This window comes from Polyergus mexicanus, unplaced genomic scaffold (assembly GCF_030449975.1).
Source record: "Polyergus mexicanus isolate NDT 795.1 unplaced genomic scaffold, iyPolMexi1.0 SCAF_37, whole genome shotgun sequence".
NCBI classification, from domain to species: Eukaryota; Metazoa; Arthropoda; class Insecta; order Hymenoptera; family Formicidae; genus Polyergus; species Polyergus mexicanus.
In genome coordinates, this window is record NW_027223357.1 from 168,663 (window position 1) to 194,023 (window position 25,361).

Genomic DNA, 25,361 nt, shown 5'->3' on the forward strand with positions numbered 1-25,361 from the left:
TCTTATAGAAAATAGATTTCATCATTTTAATACATCGTCTTATACCAGAGATTTAAATTTATATAATTTTAATAAGTTAAAATGTTATGAGGGAATAAATAGTGTTTATGATATTATAATACACTATTTCAATTGTAAGTCTGCAGTATTCAAACTACATTTTTTATATCGACAAACTAATTTTTTATACGTACAAAGTATTCAGGATGAGGGATAGAGAGAGTGTCCCGAAATATTATAATTTTATTATAATCTCATGTATATCAAACAATTGTTATATTGTACATAATGTATAATGTAGTAGTGTATACCTAATACGAATTTTATTAGATATTATAAGTTTTATATTTTGTAATAAATTATGTCATGTTTAAACGTAAAAATTTCTTGTATGTTTGTATGTATTGATAAAAATATTAATATGTTTCAGATCAAATGAAATATATATGTATATGTGAATCTAGATTTTAAAGATTTAATTTAATTATATACAAGCCGAAATCATAATCTCTTTCTAAAAACATGATTTGTCTTTTATAAATTATATAATGATTATAAAGATTCTTTGAATTATAGCGACAATTAACTTATCATAGTCTAGTCTAGTCTTGTTGATATAATATTAACGAAAAAAGATAATTAATAAAATTAAAATGTTTGAAATATTGCAAAACTTAAAATTTTAATTTGTATTTCTTCTTATAATTATGTTCGCCTGATATTTTACTCATATTTGAGACCTTAAATTTTTGCGGTTTGAATTTTAATTTCAAATTCATATAAAAAAATTATCTATATTAAAAGACGATACAAATGAAAGAAAGTATATAATACAAAAATTTACAAATATCTAGATATGCAACTAGTTATATGAAATCTGATTTGTCAATTCTGGACATGCACATTCTATTGGTTAGAAATTTCACTCATACACATATCTTTCTTTACTACTGAAAGTCTGTGACAAAGCTATAGCTTTGGTACTTTTACCCTATAAAAATCTTGCAGCGCGCAAGCGCGGGCATAACGCTATACTTTACATATCGTGAACCGTGATGCGATTTATACAGTGCAGTGTTAAGTTCGGTTCAATTCATATCCAAGTTGTACTGACATTTACGAACTTGTAGCGGAGTATCCATATTCATCTCAAATCATCGAGAATCAGTTAGCTAAATCATGAAGTATATTCTGGTGACCGGCGGTGTGATCAGCGGCGTGGGCAAGGGTGTCATCGCCAGCTCGTTCGGCACTATCCTCAAACACTGTAACATTCGCGTGACATCCATCAAGATTGATCCTTATATCAATATCGATGCCGGGACGTTCTCGCCCTACGAGCACGGTGAGCGCGATATTAATTTCTGCACATCATTGTGCCATAATATTTGAAAAAACAGCGGTTTTTTCGTTAGCATGTTCGACATCAATCGGTATAAAATTGAGTTCAATTTCCTGTGCTATTGATACGGGACTTTATTGCGATCGCAGCAGTTGCACGTTATTGCGTAAAGATCGCTTCTTCCGTGATTCTAGCTCCTGATTTCTCGTTTCTTAACATTACAGAAATTTTTTTTTCATTTGAATATAATTTATAAAGGGTTATACACACACACACACACGCACACACACACACACACACACACATATATATATATATATATATATACACATGTGTGTTGCGCGAGGTTTAATTCAAATCGTCTTGCCGATATTTCTATCTCTGTTTTCTGTCTATTTTTTGATTATCGATAGAAAAGAAATAAATTAATAAATTACAAAATTTTTTATCTGAATAAACCATACAGTTGTGTGATAAAATTGAATAAAAATCGCTAAATTAAATTCCACGATAAGTGAGTGCCTTTATGGCGGTAAAATTTTCAGCCATGTGCTTACGCCATTTTGCATGCTGCCGCCACGCTATTTAATAATTAATTAAGATTTATCGAATGAGGTCAGATGAATTTTTATAGCTATATAAAATATATATGTACACAAATAAAATTAATTACGCATATATATATATATATATATATATATATATATATATATATATATGTATATATTGTATATAGTGCAATAATAGAAGAATATTCATTTTAAGCCCCAAGTTAATTTATTTTTCTACGCAAATATTCTACACTATACGAATCCATCTGAATATGTTTTTAGGCATCTTCCGGTTCTATACATGCATTTCCTACATTCAAAAAAATGTAGATAGAAAATGTAGAGCTGGAGAGAAAAAGCACAATAAAAAAAGTAACATTAAAATTGATGTTAAAATTGATGTATGTCTTATTTTTAAAAATTATATAATTATATTATATATTATTAATAAAATTAAAGTAATATAATAACATTTTTAACATTTTTTATAAAATTATATATGATTAAATTAATTGCATATAGGATCAAATTAGTACTAAATTATTTCTCATATAGTTTCAACTATTATACAGATAAAGTTTAATAATATATCTGAAACAATTAACTGTGATTGAACAATTAAAAATTATTATTGATCAACAAATTATTTTAATTATTAGAGTATAGTAATTGTTATATAAATATGTTTGCATAATTTCATTCATCCTTTAGAAATGGTTTCTAATGTCCAATGAAGCTTGATGCTTATCACCACATTCCATTGTTCAGTCAAGTAAGCGGTAAAAACATTCCTCGAAGGGAAACATCTTATGTTACTGGGTTTTTATAGACACATCCGCTGTCAGTTTTTTAATTTTGCTTATGTTACTTACTGGAAAGTTTCTGTTTACTCTGTACAACAGGAGAAGTTTATGTACTCGATGATGGTGGTGAAGTGGATCTTGATTTGGGCAATTACGAGCGTTTTCTGGATATCACTCTTCATAAGGACAATAATATAACAACGGGAAAAATTTATCAACATGTTATTACAAAAGAGAGACACGGAGATTATCTAGGAAAAACAGTACAAGGTATATCTCTATTTATATAATATCGCATATTTATATATAAGAAAGAGAAAGAGAGAGAAAAACACAATTTTTGCACAAATTAATAAAGATTGATATTATTTTTTAGTTGTACCTCACATCACTGATGCTATTCAGGAGTGGGTGGAAAGAGTTGCGAATCAGTCTGTAACAGAAGATGGAGCTAAACCAGAGGTATTGCTAATAATATGAATTATTATAATATATAATGTTACATAATTCCATAAGATATGTAAAAATATTAATTTACATAATATTCTTTATATATTTGTGATATATAATTCTAATTACATAATTTATTAATAATGCTTTACAGGTTTGCATAGTGGAATTAGGTGGCACAATAGGCGACATAGAGGGGATGCCGTTTGTAGAAGCATTTAGGCAATTTCAATTTAGAGTGAAGAAAGAAAACTTCTGTGTTGCCCATGTGTCTTTAGTGCCGCAGGTAACTGCGTTACATGCCTACAATCTTTACACACAGGTTACATTCTCGTTTACATATCTCTTCTATATTTTATGTGCACCCAGTAAGCAATTTGATAACAAATTGTTGCCAAATTGGCATCAAATTCGCTCAAAACTTGGTAACAAATCCAGTGCCATCTGTGTCCGCATTAAGCTTGTGTTTTGATGACAAAGCTTGTTGACATAACCTGACAGCAAATTGACGGCAAAAACCGAGCAAAGCTTGACATGATTTGACGTCAAATTGATGGCAAAAATCGACCAAGATCTGCGCAAGACAATCTGATAGCAGATTGTCAGCAAAAACCGAACAAATTCTGCAGCTTTTGGCCATTCATATAAAAGTATATATTTAAATAGATTTAAAGCCTTAACCCTAAGTAACAAAATGATGATAAGTTTTGGTCATAAAATGACCATTAGATAATTAGACATTATATAAAATCATATATTAATATGTTAAAACATATAGGTAAATTCAAATAACTTAATTTATAAAATTAAAGATCTTTTTGGACAGAAATTGTTTGATCAAGTGAAAATCGAACAATTATCTGTCCGATTTGCCAAAAATCAATTCAATATCTGAATTTCCTGTATAAGAATTATGTCAAAAATTGAACTGATAGAAATATATATATTATAATATTATTAGGATTTTGTAGACTTTATATACACTCATGACAAGAATTTGAATACGGGTATAGATAATGAATAACGCGCCGCATAGCGATAAGCGACTGAACTATTTTATAATACTTTGTAATAAGCTGCAGATTTTGTTCGGTTTTTGCTGCCAATTTGCTATCAGATTGCGCACTCTAGATCCTGCTCAGTTTTTGCCGACAATCTGATGTCAGTCATGTCAGCAAGCTTTGCTCGGTTTCTGTCGCCAATTTGCTGTGCAGTTATGTTAGCAAGCTTTGCTTGATTCTTGGCGGCAATCTGCCAGCTTAATCGGTAATAACAACTCTTGTACCAAATTTGTAGCTTTTTTGCTGACAATAATTTGTAGCAAGCACTTGGCAATATCTGTTAGAACAGACCTGGCTGACTGGGCATACAATAATAAATGCATAATTAATTTTTGTGAAACTCCCTAAACGTTTTTGTGAAGATAATTTCTGAGTAATTATTGAGATATAAAATACTTTTTAGCCAAAATCAACGGGTGAACCCAAGACGAAACCAACGCAATCTAGTGTGAGGGAGTTACGTGGATTAGGTTTATCACCCGATCTAATAGTTTGTAGATCGGAAACGCCTATTGGCAATTCTGCCAAAGAAAAAATTTCAAATTTCTGTCATGTCGCTCCAGAGCAGGTAATTATCATAAATATTTTTAATGAAGAAATAAACTGTATCGTAATTGATTAATTAAAATTGTTAATGTTTGAAAGTAAGTAATTAATTGATATCAACATTAAGTGACATCAAATATTTTGATCAGGTTATCACTATTCACGACTTAACATCCATATATCGAGTACCACTTCTTATGGAATATCAAGGCGTTATAGAGTTTCTCAATGATCGATTGCAACTGAATATCGGAATACCGCGTCCGCGTTTCTTCATGCGAAAATGGCGAGATTTAGCTGATCGCGTGGATCATTTGCGGAAAGATGTTAACATCGCTCTAGTGGGCAAATATACAAAACTCGAGGATTCCTACGCTTCTGTTACAAAAGCGTTGCAACATGCTGCCATTGAGGCCGGTTATAAATTGAAATTGACGGTACTGTGTCGTAATTATTTGAAATATATATAATTTTATACATATTACATAATCATATTGTACTATTATTTTTTGAATGATTATGCAATAATATTATTGCAGTTTATTGAAGCTGCTAATCTAGAGCAAATTACATTAATGGAAAATCCAGTCTTGTATCATGAGGCTTGGCAACAGCTTTGTAAAAGCAGGTAAATATTTCAATATATTTTTATGGTTCTGTACTTCTCTTATATCCATAATTTTTAATGAAGATACATTTGTTGTGTTTAGTGGCATTATTGTACCAGGTGGCTTCGGTAAAAGAGGATTGGAAGGAAAGATGGAGGCCTGTCGATGGTGTAGAACAAACAACAAACCGTTTCTCGGCATCTGTCTGGGTCTACAAGCGGCAGTCATTGAATTCGCGCGAAACGTATTGAATCTCCAATCGGCGAACTCTACAGAAATTGATCCACATACTAGTAGTCCTGTGGTAATAGACATGCCAGAGCACAATCAGGGAATTATGGGGGGAACTATGAGGCTTGGCAAAAGACAAACGCGTTTCTGTAACAATAATTCTGTCCTAAGTAAGTACCAGAATCCATGTTTCAACTTGAGATCAATTTTCTTTTTTCAATGCCACAATATATGATATATTCTTAATATATATATATATATATATATATATTATTTTATTTTTATATTTTTCTGTACAGAGAAATTGTATGACAATAAAGATGTCATAGAAGAAAGACATAGGCATAGATATGAAATAAATCCGGATTATGTTCCAGATTTAGAAGCAGCTGGTTTAAAATTTGTAGGTGAGTTATATTGCATTTTTTCACACACAATAAAGTTATAGTTTTGGTAAATATAATAGACAATCTTAATTATACATAATTGAGATAATACAATATATATATATATATATATATATATATATATATATATGTCAAGCGTTTGCTTTGGGGACAAAATGTCGAGCGAATGAATATTTTGGAGACTTTTGCATACTTCGGGGTCAGGACTCAAAGTATCCATATATTAAATGTTTAATTTGAGGACATTACGCATATATATTAAATGTATAATTCGAGGTCACTAACAGATGGCGCCACTAATATTATAATAATCAAAATAGAGTGTCTCCTGAGTGGGAACGAGGCGGAATACTCCATGTAATTTCTGCTTGTCTTGTAAAAGACGATCAAAATCAATATGCGATTTATTTACAAAAAATGAAGAATTCATTTTGAAAAAAAAAATAGATTAAGTAATAAACTATAAATGTATGATCTCAAATGATGCATTTGTCTTCTGATTATACAGTATATAAAACAGTACTTCATATTTTATACTCTACTTTTAAAGTAAAGATATTGAGTCAATTTTTTTGCAACATGTACAAACATTTTTGCTTATCTTCGATAATATAGAAAAATGAAACACATAAATAAAGTAAAAAAAAAAAATAAGTGCAGACAATAAAAATGATCCAGACATGGACATAACATGTTGCAAATTAAAAAAGTCAATGAAGTTCTACTCTCTCTACATTTTTCTATTTATATTTACTTTCTATTATTATTTAAAAAAAAAACAATATGATATTCAAATCATGCTTTAAATACATTTCAAAAAACTTTATATACGTTAAAAAATATTTATACTTATACATTTAAAATATCGATTTTGACATTCAAAAACTACTTAAACGTTCTAATATTTAAGTTTCAACAATGTTTCATAAACAACAACATATTTTAGAGTCATAACATGTATCAAATAATTTAATGTCATAAATTGTATTACCGAAGATAAGCAAAAACATAAGCTGAAAAATTTATCGTATTTAAAAAAAAAATATTGAATCAATATTATACTTTTTTTGAAAGCAGCTTATAATGTATAAGTTGGTAAATAATATTAGTAAAATAAATTCCCTGTGTGTTTCGCATATTGTATGGTTATATACACCAGCAAAAATGGTGTTTGGTGGCGGGTGTGTATGTACAGTCGAAAGCATCACCGTATACAAATGAAAATCGCGTACGCACATGTAATTTGAAGCGCAAAGAAAATCAAGGAGTGAAGGAGAAAGTGGAAGGAGGCGGGGGGGGGGGGTATTCCGATATTCATTGCATCGCATGTCGCACGATCGAGAGAGAAAGCAATGCAAAACGTAATGTCGGCTAGTGGTGTCCAATAGCTATCTCACTCGCTCTACGCTTGAATGCAGCGCGTGTAGCGAGACAGCTATAAGACACCGCGCTGTCTTTATCATTATCTCGTTATCTCATTTTGATCTCATACTTCTCTTTTTTATTAAAATGATCTTTTGTCAAATTAAAGACAAAGAAAATTGACAATTTATTATTTAAGAGCAACTTAAATAATTAATAAATTTAACTTGTAGGGATATCTTTAAAGCTTGTGGTAAATAATAACGATTAAGATCTGAAACACCCGACTTTCCTTGGATCGAGCCGACAACAATGCTATCGCGCGGCTCGATACTCTTGCGAGATAGCGGCGAAACGCGATATTCTCCTAAGATCAAATGACAAAAGTCGCGCCGCCAGATTTCCAATATATATTGTATATAAAATATAGTTAAAACGCGATATCTCAGAAACTATGATATAATAGAGTTATGCAATTAAAACTAGAGTTATGAAATCTTTACTTTTCTTTTTCGTCTTATCGAGTATGGTTCGGAACTTAAGATTTTTTACTAGAACTTGTATTTATTAAATTTTTCATAAAAGTATATTAATTTTAAAAATTCGATCTTTCGGTAATTATAATAGCTAGGACCATGCGGTTTTCGCGATTATATTTGTCTTATCGAATGTAATTCAAAACTCTAACATTTTCGATCAAAACTCGTGTTTTTCAAATTTTTTTATAAAAGTATATTAATTTTAAAAATTCGATATTTCGGTAACTATAATAGCTAGAACCATGCGGTTTTCGCGATTATACTTGTTTTATCGAATATAATTCAGAACTCCGACATTTTTAATCAGAACTCGTGATTTCCAAAATTTTTTATAAAAGTATATTAATTTTAAAAATTCAATATTTCGGTAACTATAATAGCTAGGACCATACGGTTTTCGCGATTATATTTATCTTATCGAATGTAATTCAGAACTCTGACATTTTCGATCAGAACTCGTCATTTCGAAAATATCTCTGATATTTGAAGTTAATTTTTTAAACTAAAAACTGCAGAACTCTTGCAAAAAAGTATGAGGAACTATGTAACTATTCAAAAGAGCATCAGAACTATGCTCAGGACTATTTAATTTTGATGTGTCAAAAATCGTGAAGTTGGCACCCCCATTTTTCGAAATCTGCTTTCATTGTGATAATGGACAGAACTCTTTATAAAAATTATCAAGAACTCTTTCTTTTGTTCTAAATAACTCAGAACTCTTAACAGAACTATGGTATCGTAACATAGGGGTGCCACTTCACACATCCATATACGTATGTATGATTTTCGGTTGTTTACGCGTACACACACATCTAACGGACACCATTCATACCGGCACGTGTATGTACATACATGGCTATTGTCTTTTGTAAATCGTTCTTCTCCCTCTCCCCCGTCGCACGCCGAGCACTCATGTAACATTAAACTGTTTCTTTTCGCCGCGTAAGATTGGGTTGTTTCGTCGCGCAATTGTACTCGCGCGGATTGATTGATTTTTATTAATTAATTTCTTATTAATTATTGCAAAAATCGCATGAAATGGTAAAAAACCTTCCTATTCAGTTTAACCCGCTTCACATGCAGGTGATGAGTGGGGCGCAAATTACCGAACACTTTCTTACATAGTAATATTTTTACAACAAATTAAAAATAAAAGGTAAATATGCATTGTTGTGCCTCCGTGGAGGTACAGAGATTTTGTTGAGATCGTTGGCCAATTGGAACTTAGCAGCTCAGGATCGTACAGGGTCTTCTCGTCGCTTTCATTAATTATGGAATCGTATTAGAATAAAAGGTCGTTTATTCGAATACATTAACTTTAAATCTTCTTTTCTTTCTCGCACTTTAACTCGGCTTATCGCGGTATAGAGTTGCTTCGCATGTCTGATATCGCGGCTGCCGTCGCAAGATCAGCTGAGAAGTTCTTTATTAATAAACCATTTACGTTTGTCCGTCTCGTGGTTACTATTGTTAATCTATTCGCACTATATAATTGTATGATTATAACTGTTTCGTGTGATTTTGCGATTAAGACTGCCTAGCGCTCGTTTGAGATGGGTAGTTTTATCACCTCCTGTTTGATTCGTTTTCGGAGGGGATAGCTTAGCGACAGGACCATAGGTGGTCGTGTCGCTCGATTTTGGGTGGAAAAAACCCGGATGCAAGCTATGTATATTCTTTGCCTGCATTTCCGGCGGGTCGTTCTTCAAGTCTTGCGATCGCGTGGCCTCCGCGCGTGCCTCGCTTTGTCAGCGGTTGCGCTCGTAATTTTATACGTCTTCCTCGGCTTGGAGTTATAGTTGGAAGACGTTAAATAATATTTAATAATTAATAATTATGCTAATTTGGTTATAGCCGTTTTGGGCTATAACATCATATTAAGGTCCCACCCCCGCAGGATAGTGATGTTGACATACATATGTTGTCAAAGTCATCGTCCTAAATGACCTTGACCTTGAAATAAGTGGCGGTCGCGATTCATTAAAAAGTTATTAACAAAAAAAGATGGTAATTATGCAGTATAGGGGAGCCAGCTCCGATGACCTTGACTTTGACATGTGTTGTCAAGGACATGACCCCGAGTAACTTTTTCTTCTAATTTAATCGTCGCTCGTTGCTTATTAAAAAGTTATTACCAAAAAAATTTTGAAATATACCAAAGATATACATGGACAGGAAGCACGCGCGCGCGCACACACGCACACGGGGGGTGCAAGGGGGGCCTTCGGCCCCCCTCCCGCACCCACCCCGCCGGTAGACAGGGTGGACCTTGCTTTCTTTACAATGTATCACGTACTTTGTAAGTTGTAAAGCGAGGTCCACCCTACCTACCGGCGGGGAGGATGCGGGAGGGGGGCCGAAGGCCCCCCTTGCACCGCCCGTGTGTGTGTGTGCGCGCGCGCGCGTGCTTTCTGTCCATGCATGTACTTTGGTATATTTCAAATTTTTTTTGTTAATAACTTTTTAATAAGCAACGAGCGACGATTAAATTAGAAGAAAAAGTTACTTAAATTTATGTCCTTGACAACTATATCAAGGTCAGTGAAATCGGTGAGGTTGCCCTTAATCTTAAGCTTTACTATCTTTTTTGTTAATATTTTTTTAATGAATAGCAACCGCCACTTATTTCAAGATTAAGGTCATTCAGGACGATGACGTTGATAACATATGTCAAAGTCAACGTCATCCGTGAGTGTATCTGCAAACACATATTAGCCAATTACTTCCTTTAGTACTGATACAAAGTGGTAAATTTCTCAAACTTCTTTATTCTTATAACTTATTCTTATAACTTTTTAATAAATAATGACCGCCGATTAAGTTATAAGGAAAAGTTACTCAGGGTCATGTCCTTGACAACATATGTCAAAGTCAAGGTCATCGGAGCTGGCTCCTCTATACTGCATAATTACCATCTTTTTTTGTTAATAACTTTTTAACGAATCGCGACCGCCACTTATTTCAAGGTCAAGGTCACTTAGGACGATGATGTTGACAACATATGTTAACATCACTATCCTGTGGAGGTGGGACCTTAATATGCATATTTACCAAATAAAAATATTTTAAATAAAAAATTTATTTTTTCATAACAAATATATTTTTGTTTACATTAATTATTTAATTAATTAATTAATTTTTGTAAACATTGCAATCTAATAGTAAAAACTTTAAGTAATTATGATACTTAATTTAAGTAAATTAAAATAAATAATAAATTTAAGTAAATAATTGTTTCATGTAATGGTGTTTTATGCGATATTCTTATATTAGAAAATAATGCCTTTAGAGTTTTTAATAGAGTCTTTTTCTCTAAGTATTTTTATATATATATTATATATATATAAGAAACTGAATTTGTTGCTCGTCTTAAAGTATTAAAAATCGATACTTTGTCCCCGCGGATCCTATATGACGCGCTTTCCTAATATATAAATTAACTAAAAGAATTTGTTGCTCGCATGTTTTGGGTATTAAAATAATCTGTGGACAATATACTATCGAGATATATAAAAGTCTGAATTTGTTGCTCTTTACAGAATACATATGATTATCTTTTATCGTTCTATATCTCGAAATTTCATTTTTGTTAATTTCAAACAGTTTTGCATATATGTATATATATAAAAAGGCATAGTAGTGTCTTACGCCAATATGTAGTATATATGTTTCTTGAAAAGAGAAGCCTTTTCATGTCATCGTGCCGAAATGTTCGGCAGCGCTTTGTATTGTCTGAAAGTAGATAAAGGCACGTTTTGTTTTGACATCGGATCCGCGTCGCGCACGACTATCTCGCGTTCCTTCTTTTTTATAGATTCTTATATATTTCGATAGTACATCGTCCACAGATTATTTTAGTACCCAAAACATGCGAGCAACAAATTCTTTTAGTTAATTTATATATTAGGAAAGCGCGTCATATAGGATCCGCGGCGACAAAGTATCGATTTTTAATACTTTAAGACGAGCAACAAATTCAGTTTCTCATATATTTCGATAGTATATTGTCTACAGATTATTTTAGTACCAAAAACATGCGAGCAATACATTTTTTTATTTACTTTTACTTCGCGCAAGTGAATGGTACGGCGCGGCGAGACTGAGTATATAGTGGTATTAATTAAATAATATACTTTTTTTAAAATATTTTTATGTTATTTTAGAGCAACAAAATAGCAACAAATTCTAGTGTATTTTATTTTTTGATTCGAGCATTCTATATATTTTTTTCACTATGGGGGGAGCTGGCTTAATGTCAAGCTAGCACCCCCCACTTTGAATGTAAATTCCTGCTAAACGGTTTGAGCAACAAAATTCGGACTACGGCAACTAATTAGCACATAATTAGCACTAAATTATTTGATGTATTTGACTTAATTTGGCGTTGGTGGGGGGGGGGGCTAACTTAATATGGGTTAATATCAAGCTAGTTCCTAGACTTAAACAGTTATTTCAAGATTTAAAACTTGTGTATACAGTTAATTTAAAAAAGATTTCAAGTTTAAACGCGCATAATTCATAGACAGAATAAGAACTTCCTCTTTGCATAATTTGGGAACTGTCTCCAAAGTATTCGTTTATTATACAAAAGAGATCACAACTTCCGTACAATAATTTATTAGCGTGTGCTAGAATCAAAATAGAATAAAAAATTCTAAACAAAAATAAGGCTGCAATAGTTTTTGAGTTATAAGTTATCAAAGTTTACCACTGATATCGCGTAGATCTCACGTGCTCAGGCGCCTAACTACATATAGACGTACCGATTCGTCATTGATTTTTTCAATCAATAAAATAAAATCAGCCTTGCCGTAAAAATCAATATCACAATTATTTCAAAAATGAATAACAGATGACATCGGCACATGTGTCTAAATACAGCGCGAAAATTCTTATAATTAAAAGTTTTTCTTCAATATTTTATAATTCATTGATATAAAATATTGAAGAAAAACTTTTATATATAGAAAAGTATTGTCTTATTATTATATTTGGGCATTCTTATATACGGACGCTCCTGAGACAAAGCGTCGCGTTCCTTAGTTACGTGTATCTGGCGACTCGTTGCTAACGCACGAGCGGTGAGTGGGGGGCAATAGGCGTGAGTCACGAAATCGGGCCAAAATGTGCAAGTAAATCCCAGCACTGATATACATTTGTCCTTAAACTATGCGGAAAATATATGGGAAATATTATATATGCAGAATATCTCATAAAATCTATACAATAATTTATGAGCGTGTTGTAGAGGAAAAATATATCCATGTATATAAATTTCCATTTTATATAGGAGTTGCATAATTTGGGACCTGTCTCTAAAGTATCCGTTTATTATATATACATTTGTCCTCAAAGTATGCGGTAAATATATGAAAGATCTTATATATGTAGAATATCTCATAAAATCCATAAAATAATTTATTAGCGCGTTGTAGAGGTAAAATAGAATAAAACATTGTTATACAAAAATGTTGAGTCTGCCATAATTTTTGGGTTATAAGTGATCAAAGTTTGCCAATGATATGTAGAACTTAGGCGCTTAGGCGGATAACTAAACATACACGCGTACCGATCTGTTATTCATTTTTTAAACAACATAATGTAATACACAGTTTAAAAAAAAAATGTTAGTTGCAAATTACATATTTTTTGTTAAAAACAAAACTATATATTTTTTTATACCAAGTAATTTCTGTCATTATTTTGTGCATAAAAGTGTTAAAGTATGATCATCGAGAAATGCAATATTACGAGATATTTATTAGTTTTATATATGTAAGCTTGTCAAATTAAAATATTAAATATCTCGTAAACTGTTAACTTTTTGATCATATTACCTTTATAATTTTTTATGCAGAATATTATGAGGAATCGATTTCTATAAAATAATATAGTTGTTCTATTTAAACAATTTAAGGTAACCTTGCCCTGACTTTGACGTCACCTAAGGTCAAACCATAGGTATTATTTTATATGTTCCCCTTCAAATCATAAAACTTTTGTTTTAAACATTTTTATCTACCGGGCTCAGCTTTTTAGATATTCGGTTCGAATGTTTAAAATAGGACACCCTGTATATATATAAACACTATATAAAGACATTATTTTCTAATGTTATTATTTTCTGTTTATAAATAAAGTCATTTAATTTATTGTCAATATTGTGTGCATAATAAAATTATTTATATAAAAAGTACAATTTATATGTGTATATAAGGTGCGGGAAACTTCTCTTAATGCGGGTAAAGTGCGGAATAGAAATGCTGAATGTAATTCTGTATTATTTTGCGGTTTTTGTAATAATTTACGAGAAATTAGTAACAACACAATTTCTTCGGCGGTTTAGCAATGTCACCAGCTCTGTGACTCGTCGTTCCATCGCGGATTTGTGACGATTTTCTAACAATTTTTATCTCCGTTAATTGAGATTCTCCATTAATCTTCGCATTTTATTTTCCACATTAATATTATATGTATAATAATCTTGTCTTGCGTCTGAAACTAACTTATTACGTTTGTTTATCATATATAAGAATCGCATAATATGGGAACGGTTTCCAAAGTATTCGTTTATTATACAGAGTGTCGCACAACTTTCGTACAATAATTTACTAACGCATTCTAAAAAGTGAAGTAAAAAATTTTAATACAAAAATGTTGAGGCAATAGTTTTTGAATTATAAGCGATCAAATTTGCCAATGATATCGCATAAAACTAGTGCGACCCATAACTAAACATACGCGTACCGGTCTGTCAACTGTTATTGATTTTTTCAAACAACAAAATAAAATCAGCTGTGCCGCAAAAATTAATATCACACTGACTTGAAAAAAAACATGTATGCATAGTTACAAGCCTGACCGCGCGAGTCCTTTGCGGTATCATTGGCAAACTTTGATCAATTATAACTCAAAAATTATTGCAGCCTCAACATTTTTGTATTAGAATTTTTTACTCTATTTTTACGTCTAGAATACACTAATAAATTATTTTATGGATTTTATGAGATATTCTACATATATAAGATCTTTCATATATTTACCGCATACTTTGAGGACAAATGTATATATAATAAACGGATACTTTGGAGACAGGTCCCAAATTATGCAACTCCTATATAAAATGGAAATTTATATACATGGATATATTTTTCCTCTACAACACGCTCATAAATTATTGTATGGATTTTATGAGATATTCTGCATATATAATATTTCCCATATATTTTCCGCATAGTTTAAGGACAAATGTATGTAATAAACGGATACTTTTCTATATATAAAAGTTTTTCTTCAATATTTTATATCAATGAATTATAAAATATTGAAGAAAAACTTTTAATTATAAGAATTTTCGCGCTGTATTTAGAAAAGTATTGTCTTATTATTATATTTGGGCATTCTTACATATAAACGCTCCTGAGACGAAGCGCCGCGGTCCTTAGTTACGCATATCTGGCGACTCGTTGCTAGCGTACGAGCGATGAGTGGGGGGCAATAGGCGTGAGTCACGAAATCGGGCCAAAATGTGCTTGTAAATCCCAGCACTGCTTTAGAGACAGATCTCAAATTATATAATTCCTATACATGGTGACCCATTTTAATGTACCACCTTCAGAAACTTTTATTTTTGATTGTAGAAAAAAATACTTCAGACAAAAGTTGTTTGGTTCGAAGGGGGACATAAGATGGTGTCATTGGTTTGACCTGGGATAATCTTTTGTAGGTCACATAAAGGTCACCTTGAATTTTTTAATTGGAACACCCTATATATTTTTGCATATTCTTGTAACTTATCTCGAGAGCTTTTCAAAACACTATAACAAAATATTTTTCCTTTAAGTATTTGTTGAGTTATAAGGCTTGAAAGTTAACAATTTTTTGACATAAAATGTAAAATATCTTGAGAAACATTTAATTTTCGATAATATTACCTTAATACTTTTATGCACAAAATAATGAGACCAATCAAGTGGTGTAAAAAAAACACATAGTTGATCTAAAAAAAAATATGTTGCAAATTAGATATTTTTTTTTTTAAGGCAACTATTTTCTTTACACCACAATTTAGCAACTATTTTCTTTACACCACTTGATTGATCTTATTATTCCGTGCATAAAAGTATTAAGGTAATATTATCGAAAATTAAATGTTTCTCAAGATATTTTACATTTTATGTCAAAAAATTGTTAAGTTTCAAGCCTTATAATTCAATTACTTAAAGGAAAAATATTTTGTTATAGTGTTTTGAAAAGCTCACGAGATAAGCTACAGGAATATGCAAAAATATATAGGGTGTTCCGATTAAAAAATTCAAGGTGACCTTTATGTGACCTACAAAAGATTATCCCAGGTCAAACCAATGACACCATCTTATGTCCCCCTTCGAACCAAACAACTTTTGTCTGAAGTATTTTTTTCTACAATCAAAAATAAAAAAGTTTCTGAAGGTGGTACATTAAAATGGGTCATCCTGTATAGGAATTATATAATTTGAGATCTGTCTCTAAAGTATCCGTTTATTATATACATTTGTCCTTAAACTATGCGGAAAATATATGGGAAATATTATATATGCAGAATATCTCATAAAATCCATACAATAATTTATGAGCGTGTTGTAGAGGAAAAATATATCCATGTATATAAATTTCCATTTTATATAAGAGTTGCATAATTTGGGACCTGTCTCCAAAGTATCCGTTTATTATATATACATTTGTCCTCAAAGTATGCGGTAAATATATGAAAGATCTTATATATGTAGAATATCTCATAAAATCCATAAAATAATTTATTAGCGCGTTGTAGAGGTAAAATAGAATAAAACATTGCAATACAAAAATGTTGAGTCTGCCATAATTTTTGGGTTATAAGTGATCAAAGTTTGCCAATGATATGTAGAACTTAGGCGCTTAGGCGGATAACTAAACATACACGCGTACCGATCTGTTATTCATTTTTTAAATAACATAATGTAATACACAGTTTAAAAAAAAAATGTTAGTTGCAAATTACATATTTTTTGTTAAAAACAAAACTATATATTTTTTTATACCAAGTAATTTCTGTCATTATTTTGTGCATAAAAGTGTTAAAGTATGATCATCGAGAAATGCAATATTACGAGATATTTATTAGTTTATGTAAGCTTGTCAAATTAAAATATTAAATATCTCGTAAACTGTTAACTTTTTGATCATATTATCTTTATAATTTTTTATGCAGAATATTACGAGGAATCGATTTCTATAAAAAAATATAGTTGTTCTATTTAAACAATTTAAGGTAACCTTGCCCTGACTTTGACGTCACCTAAGGTCAAACCATAGGTATTATTTTACATGTTCCCCTTCAAATCATAAAACTTTTGTTTTAAACATTTTTATCTACCGGGCTCAGTTTTTTTAGATATTCGGTTCGAATGTTTAAAATAGGACACCCTGTATATATATAAACACTATATAAAGACATTATTTTCTAATGTTATTATTTTCTGTTTATAAATAAAGTCATTTAATTTATTGTCAATATTGTGTGCATAATAAAATTATTTATATAAAAAGTACAATTTATATGTGTATATAAGGTGCGAGAAACTTCTCTTAATGCGGGTAAAGTGCGGAATAGAAATGCTGAATGTAATTCTGTATTATTTTGCGGTTTTTGTAATAATTTACGAGAAATTAGTAACAACACAATTTCTTCGGCGGTTTAGCAATGTCACCAGCTCTGTGACTCGTCGTTCCATCGCGGATTTGTGACGATTTTCTAACAATTTTTATCTCCGTTAATTGAGATTCTCCATTAATCTTCGCATTTTATTTTCCACATTAATATTATATGTATAATAATCTTGTCTTGCGTCTGAAACTAACTTATTACGTTTGTTTATCATATATAAGAATCGCATAATATGGGAACGGTTTCCAAAGTATTCGTTTATTATACAGAGTGTCGCACAACTTTCGTACAATAATTTACTAACGCATTCTAAAAAGTGAAGTAAAAAATTTTAATACAAAAATGTTGAGGCAATAGTTTTTGAATTATAAGCGATCAAATTTGCCAATGATATCGCATAAAACTAGTGCGACCCATAACTAAACATGCGCGTACCGATCTGTCAACTGTTATTGATTTTTTCAAACAACAAAATAAAATCAGCTGTGCCGCAAAAATTAATATCACACTGACTTGAGAAAAAACATGTATGCATAGTTACAAGCCTGACCGCGCGAGTTCTTTGCGGTATCATTGGCAAACTTTGATCAATTATAACTCAAAAATTATTGCAGCCTCAACATTTTTGTATTAGAATTTTTTACTCTGTTTTTACGTCTAGAATACACTAATAAATTATTTTATGGATTTTATGAGATATTCTACATATATAAGATCTTTCATATATTTACCGCATACTTTGAGGACAAATGTATATATAATAAACGGATACTTTGGAGACAAGTCCCAAATTATGCAATTCCTATATAAAATAGAAATTTATATACGTATTTTCTCAAAGTAAGAAATTAATATAAAGAAGACTTTAAATTTAAATATATATTTTGTGAATAGAATAAAAATTTCTATCACATAGGAGAATCGCATATTTTGGGAACTGTCTCCGAAGTATCTGTTCATTATATATATATATTAATTCTGAAAGTATACTGTTAATATAAGAAAGACCTCAAATTTAAACGCATGTTTTGAGGACAGGATAAAATTTTCCGTCATATATGTAAATCGCATAATTTCGGGACTGTCTCCGAAGTATTGCTTATTATATATATATTTCAGTCCTCAAAGTATGCATTGTATATAAGAAACCTATATAATTTTAAAATTATTGACTTATAAATAATTTTATAAATTGGGATATGTTATTGAGGTTGTATTACACACATTTATAACTAAAATCGAAGTGGTCTCAAAGTATACGCTTGACATATATATATATATATATACATATATATATATATATATATATATATATATATACTCTATATAGTCTAACATTTTGTTTAATAGGTCGTGATGACGATGAAAATATACGAATGGAAATCGCCGAATTGGAAGGACATAGTTATTATGTAGCTACGCAGTTTCATCCTGAGTATCTATCAAGGCCTTTAAAACCCTCACCGCCGTTCCTCGGTTTAATTTTAGCCAGTGTAGACAAACTGAAGTATTATGTAGCACGAGGATGTAAATTTTCACCTCGCCAACAGAGCGATAATGAATCAGGTAATAATGAAATAACTAGAAAAAGATATATAAAAAAATAAAAATTTATATTAAATTAACGTAATTAGTATAATTAATATATATTAATATAATTGCGCGCACACACATATATGCAAAATGTATGTTTAATGTAAAAATTAGACATAATTTCAATTTGCATGCAAATTTCTCCAACTTACTCATTTGTCATGTTGATTGTTACAGACGATGACTACATGTTGGAGAAAGTGTCAAAATTGCAGTTGTCTAGTAATGCAAGTAGAAGTGGTAGTAATATTACAGAACTCAATGATACTTTGCATTGAGTGAAATTTTATTATCGCAAATTTATTTTGTATCATTCCATTTTCCTATAATCTGATCCACATGTCTTTCTCTAGTCTTACATAATTCATGATTAAAAATTGAAACATAATAAATACATGAATATGTGATAAGTATATATTTGTACAATATATATATATATATATTAATAATATAAATTTAAATCTTGCTATAACTGAAAACAGAAGTTAGAATCCTAATATAGCTTACAAGCAGCAACAACTATAAATACAAATATATAATTTATGATAACTTTAGGAATGAGTCTGTATCTCATACAAGTTACTATGAAATCTCATGTTTTGGTTAAATATATATATGTAAACAGGTTCTTATAGAAAATAGATTTCATCATTTTAATACATCGTCTTATACCAGAGATTTAAATTTATATAATTTTAATAAGTTAAAAGGTTATGAGAGAATAAATAGTGTTTATGATATTATAATACACTATTTCAATTGTAAGTCTGCAGTATTCAAACTACATCTTTTATATCGACAAATTAGTTTTTTATACGTACAAAGTATTCAGGATGAGGGATAGAGAGAGTGTCCCGAAATATTATAATTTTATTATAATCTCATGTATATCAAACAATTGTTATATTGTACATAATGTATAATGTAGTAGTGTATACCTAATACGAATTTTATTAGATATTATAAGTTTTATATTTTGTAATAAATTATGTCATGTTTAAACGTAAAAATTTCTTGTATGTTTGTATGTATTGATAAAAATATTAATATGTTTCAGATCAAATGAAATATATATGTATATGTGAATCTAGATTTTAAAGATTTAATTTAATTATATACAAGCCGAAATCATAATCTCTTTCTAAAAACATGATTTGTCTTTTATAAATTATATAATGATTATAAAGATTCTTTGAATTATAGCGACAATTAACTTATCATAGTCTAGTCTAGTCTTGTTGATATAATATTAACGAAAAAAGATTATTAATAAAATTAAAATGTTTGAAATATTGCAAAACTTAAAATTTTAATTTGTATTTCTTCTTATAATTATGTTCGCCTGATATTTTACTCATATTTGAGACCTTAAATTTTTGCGGTTTGAATTTTAATTTCAAATTCATATAAAAAAATTATCTATATTAAAAGACGATACAAATGAAAGAAAGTATATAATACAAAAATTTACAAATATCTAGATATGCAACTAGTTATATGAAATCTGATTTGTCAATTCTGGACATGCACATTCTATTGGTTAGAAATTTCACTCATACACATATCTTTCTTTACTACTGAAAGTCTGTGACAAAGCTATAGCTTTGGTACTTTTACCCTATAAAAATCTTGCAGCGCGCAAGCGCGGGCATAACGCTATACTTTACATATCGTGAACCGTGATGCGATTTATACAGTGCAGTGTTAAGTTCGGTTCAATTCATATCCAAGTTGTACTGACATTTACGAACTTGTAGCGGAGTATCCATATTCATCTCAAATCATCGAGAATCAGTTAGCTAAATCATGAAGTATATTCTGGTGACCGGCGGTGTGATCAGCGGCGTGGGCAAGGGTGTCATCGCCAGCTCGTTCGGCACTATCCTCAAACACTGTAACATTCGCGTGACATCCATCAAGATTGATCCTTATATCAATATCGATGCCGGGACGTTCTCGCCCTACGAGCACGGTGAGCGCGATATTAATTTCTGCACATCATTGTGCCATAATATTTGAAAAAACAGCGGTTTTTTCGTTAGCATGTTCGACATCAATCGGTATAAAATTGAGTTCAATTTCCTGTGCTATTGATACGGGACTTTATTGCGATCGCAGCAGTTGCACGTTATTGCGTAAAGATCGCTTCTTCCGTGATTCTAGCTCCTGATTTCTCGTTTCTTAACATTACAGAAATTTTTTTTTCATTTGAATATAATTTATAAAGGGTTATACACACACACACACACGCACACACACACACACACACACACATATATATATATATATATATATATATATACACATGTGTGTTGCGCGAGGTTTAATTCAAATCGTCTTGCCGATATTTCTATCTCTGTTTTCTGTCTATTTTTTGATTATCGATAGAAAAGAAATAAATTACAAAATTTTTTATCTGAATAAACCATACAGTTGTGTGATAAAATTGAATAAAAATCGCTAAATTAAATTCCACGATAAGTGAGTGCCTTTATGGCGGTAAAATTTTCAGCCATGTGCTTACGCCATTTTGCATGCTGCCGCCACGCTATTTAATAATTAATTAAGATTTATCGAATGAGGTCAGATGAATTTTTATAGCTATATAAAATATATATGTACACAAATAAAATTAATTACGCATATATATATATATATATATATATATATATATATATATATATATATATGTATATATTGTATATAGTGCAATAATAGAAGAATATTCATTTTAAGCCCCAAGTTAATTTATTTTTCTACGCAAATATTCTACACTATACGAATCCATCTGAATATGTTTTTAGGCATCTTCCGGTTCTATACATGCATTTCCTACATTCAAAAAAATGTAGATAGAAAATGTAGAGCTGGAGAGAAAAAGCACAATAAAAAAAGTAACATTAAAATTGATGTTAAAATTGATGTATGTCTTATTTTTAAAAATTATATAATTATATTATATATTATTAATAAAATTAAAGTAATATAATAACATTTTTAACATTTTTTATAAAATTATATATGATTAAATTAATTGCATATAGGATCAAATTAGTACTAAATTATTTCTCATATAGTTTCAACTATTATACAGATAAAGTTTAATAATATATCTGAAACAATTAACTGTGATTGAACAATTAAAAATTATTATTGATCAACAAATTATTTTAATTATTAGAGTATAGTAATTGTTATATAAATATGTTTGCATAATTTCATTCATCCTTTAGAAATGGTTTCTAATGTCCAATGAAGCTTGATGCTTATCACCACATTCCATTGTTCAGTCAAGTAAGCGGTAAAAACATTCCTCGAAGGGAAACATCTTATGTTACTGGGTTTTTATAGACACATCCGCTGTCAGTTTTTTAATTTTGCTTATGTTACTTACTGGAAAGTTTCTGTTTACTCTGTACAACAGGAGAAGTTTATGTACTCGATGATGGTGGTGAAGTGGATCTTGATTTGGGCAATTACGAGCGTTTTCTGGATATCACTCTTCATAAGGACAATAATATAACAACGGGAAAAATTTATCAACATGTTATTACAAAAGAGAGACACGGAGATTATCTAGGAAAAACAGTACAAGGTATATCTCTATTTATATAATATCGCATATTTATATATAAGAAAGAGAAAGAGAGAGAAAAACACAATTTTTGCACAAATTAATAAAGATTGATATTATTTTTTAGTTGTACCTCACATCACTGATGCTATTCAGGAGTGGGTGGAAAGAGTTGCGAATCAGTCTGTAACAGAAGATGGAGCTAAACCAGAGGTATTGCTAATAATATGAATTATTATAATATATAATGTTACATAATTCCATAAGATATGTAAAAATATTAATTTACATAATATTCTTTATATATTTGTGATATATAATTCTAATTACATAATTTATTAATAATGCTTTACAGGTTTGCATAGTGGAATTAGGTGGCACAATAGGCGACATAGAGGGGATGCCGTTTGTAGAAGCATTTAGGCAATTTCAATTTAGAGTGAAGAAAGAAAACTTCTGTGTTGCCCATGTGTCTTTAGTGCCGCAGGTAACTGCGTTACATGCCTACAATCTTTACACACAGGTTACATTCTCGTTTACATATCTCTTCTATATTTTATGTGCACCCAGTAAGCAATTTGATAACAAATTGTTGCCAAATTGGCATCAAATTCGCTCAAAACTTGGTAACAAATCCAGTGCCATCTGTGTCCGCATTAAGCTTGTGTTTTGATGACAAAGCTTGTTGACATAACCTGACAGCAAATTGACGGCAAAAACCGAGCAAAGCTTGACATGATTTGACGTCAAATTGATGGCAAAAATCGACCAAGATCTGCGCAAGACAATCTGATAGCAGATTGTCAGCAAAAACCGAACAAATTCTGCAGCTTTTGGCCATTCATATAAAAGTATATATTTAAATAGATTTAAAGCCTTAACCCTAAGTAACAAAATGATGATAAGTTTTGGTCATAAAATGACCATTAGATAATTAGACATTATATAAAATCATATATTAATATGTTAAAACATATAGGTAAATTCAAATAACTTAATTTATAAAATTAAAGATCTTTTTGGACAGAAATTGTTTGAATAAGTGAAAATCGAACAATTATCTGTCCGATTTGCCAAAAATCAATTCAATATCTGAATTTCCTGTATAAGAATTATGTCAAAAATTGAACTGATAGAAATATATATATTATAATATTATTAGGATTTTGTAGACTTTATATACACTCATGACAAGAATTTGAATACGGGTATAGATAATGAATAACGCGCCGCATAGCGATAAGCGACTGAACTATTTTATAATACTTTGTAATAAGCTGCAGATTTTGTTCGGTTTTTGCTGCCAATTTGCTATCAGATTGCGCACTCTAGATCCTGCTCAGTTTTTGCCGACAATCTGATGTCAGTCATGTCAGCAAGCTTTGCTCGGTTTCTGTCGCCAATTTGCTGTGCAGTTATGTTAGCAAGCTTTGCTTGATTCTTGGCGGCAATCTGCCAGCTTAATCGGTAATAACAACTCTTGTACCAAATTTGTAGCTTTTTTGCTGACAATAATTTGTAGCAAGCACTTGGCAATATCTGTTAGAACAGACCTGGCTGACTGGGCATACAATAATAAATGCATAATTAATTTTTGTGAAACTCCCTAAACGTTTTTGTGAAGATAATTTCTGAGTAATTATTGAGATATAAAATACTTTTTAGCCAAAATCAACGGGTGAACCCAAGACGAAACCAACGCAATCTAGTGTGAGGGAGTTACGTGGATTAGGTTTATCACCCGATCTAATAGTTTGTAGATCGGAAACGCCTATTGGCAATTCTGCCAAAGAAAAAATTTCAAATTTCTGTCATGTCGCTCCAGAGCAGGTAATTATCATAAATATTTTTAATGAAGAAATAAACTGTATCGTAATTGATTAATTAAAATTGTTAATGTTTGAAAGTAAGTAATTAATTGATATCAACATTAAGTGACATCAAATATTTTGATCAGGTTATCACTATTCACGACTTAACATCCATATATCGAGTACCACTTCTTATGGAATATCAAGGCGTTATAGAGTTTCTCAATGATCGATTGCAACTGAATATCGGAATACCGCGTCCGCGTTTCTTCATGCGAAAATGGCGAGATTTAGCTGATCGCGTGGATCATTTGCGGAAAGATGTTAACATCGCTCTAGTGGGCAAATATACAAAACTCGAGGATTCCTACGCTTCTGTTACAAAAGCGTTGCAACATGCTGCCATTGAGGCCGGTTATAAATTGAAATTGACGGTACTGTGTCGTAATTATTTGAAATATATATAATTTTATACATATTACATAATCATATTGTACTATTATTTTTTGAATGATTATGCAATAATATTATTGCAGTTTATTGAAGCTGCTAATCTAGAGCAAATTACATTAATGGAAAATCCAGTCTTGTATCATGAGGCTTGGCAACAGCTTTGTAAAAGCAGGTAAATATTTCAATATATTTTTATGGTTCTGTACTTCTCTTATATCCATAATTTTTAATGAAGATACATTTGTTGTGTTTAGTGGCATTATTGTACCAGGTGGCTTCGGTAAAAGAGGATTGGAAGGAAAGATGGAGGCCTGTCGATGGTGTAGAACAAACAACAAACCGTTT

At 30.6% G+C, this 25,361-nt stretch overlaps 2 protein-coding genes across 2 annotated transcripts; both read left to right on the top strand.

Moving 5' to 3' along the window:
* Window positions 1-1,179: 1,179 nt before the first annotated feature.
* On the top strand, window positions 1,180-19,192 carry LOC138943741 (CTP synthase-like). The gene is made up of 10 exons (XM_070314676.1): window positions 1,180-1,345; window positions 2,796-2,966; window positions 3,073-3,158; window positions 3,301-3,432; window positions 4,611-4,775; window positions 4,903-5,190; window positions 5,293-5,381; window positions 5,464-5,762; window positions 5,892-5,999; window positions 18,936-19,192. Exons 1-10 carry the CDS (start codon window positions 1,180-1,182, stop codon window positions 19,190-19,192), a joined length of 1,761 nt encoding a protein of 586 aa, XP_070170777.1.
* A 1,792-nt stretch (window positions 19,193-20,984) lies between these two features.
* On the top strand, window positions 20,985-25,336 carry LOC138943742 (CTP synthase-like; the record flags this gene model as incomplete). The annotated part of the gene is made up of 8 exons (XM_070314677.1): window positions 20,985-21,150; window positions 22,603-22,773; window positions 22,880-22,965; window positions 23,108-23,239; window positions 24,418-24,582; window positions 24,710-24,997; window positions 25,100-25,188; window positions 25,271-25,336. Coding segments are annotated over exons 1-8 (1,163 nt in total), but the record flags the coding sequence as incomplete, so codon positions are not given.
* Window positions 25,337-25,361: the final 25 nt, after the last annotated feature.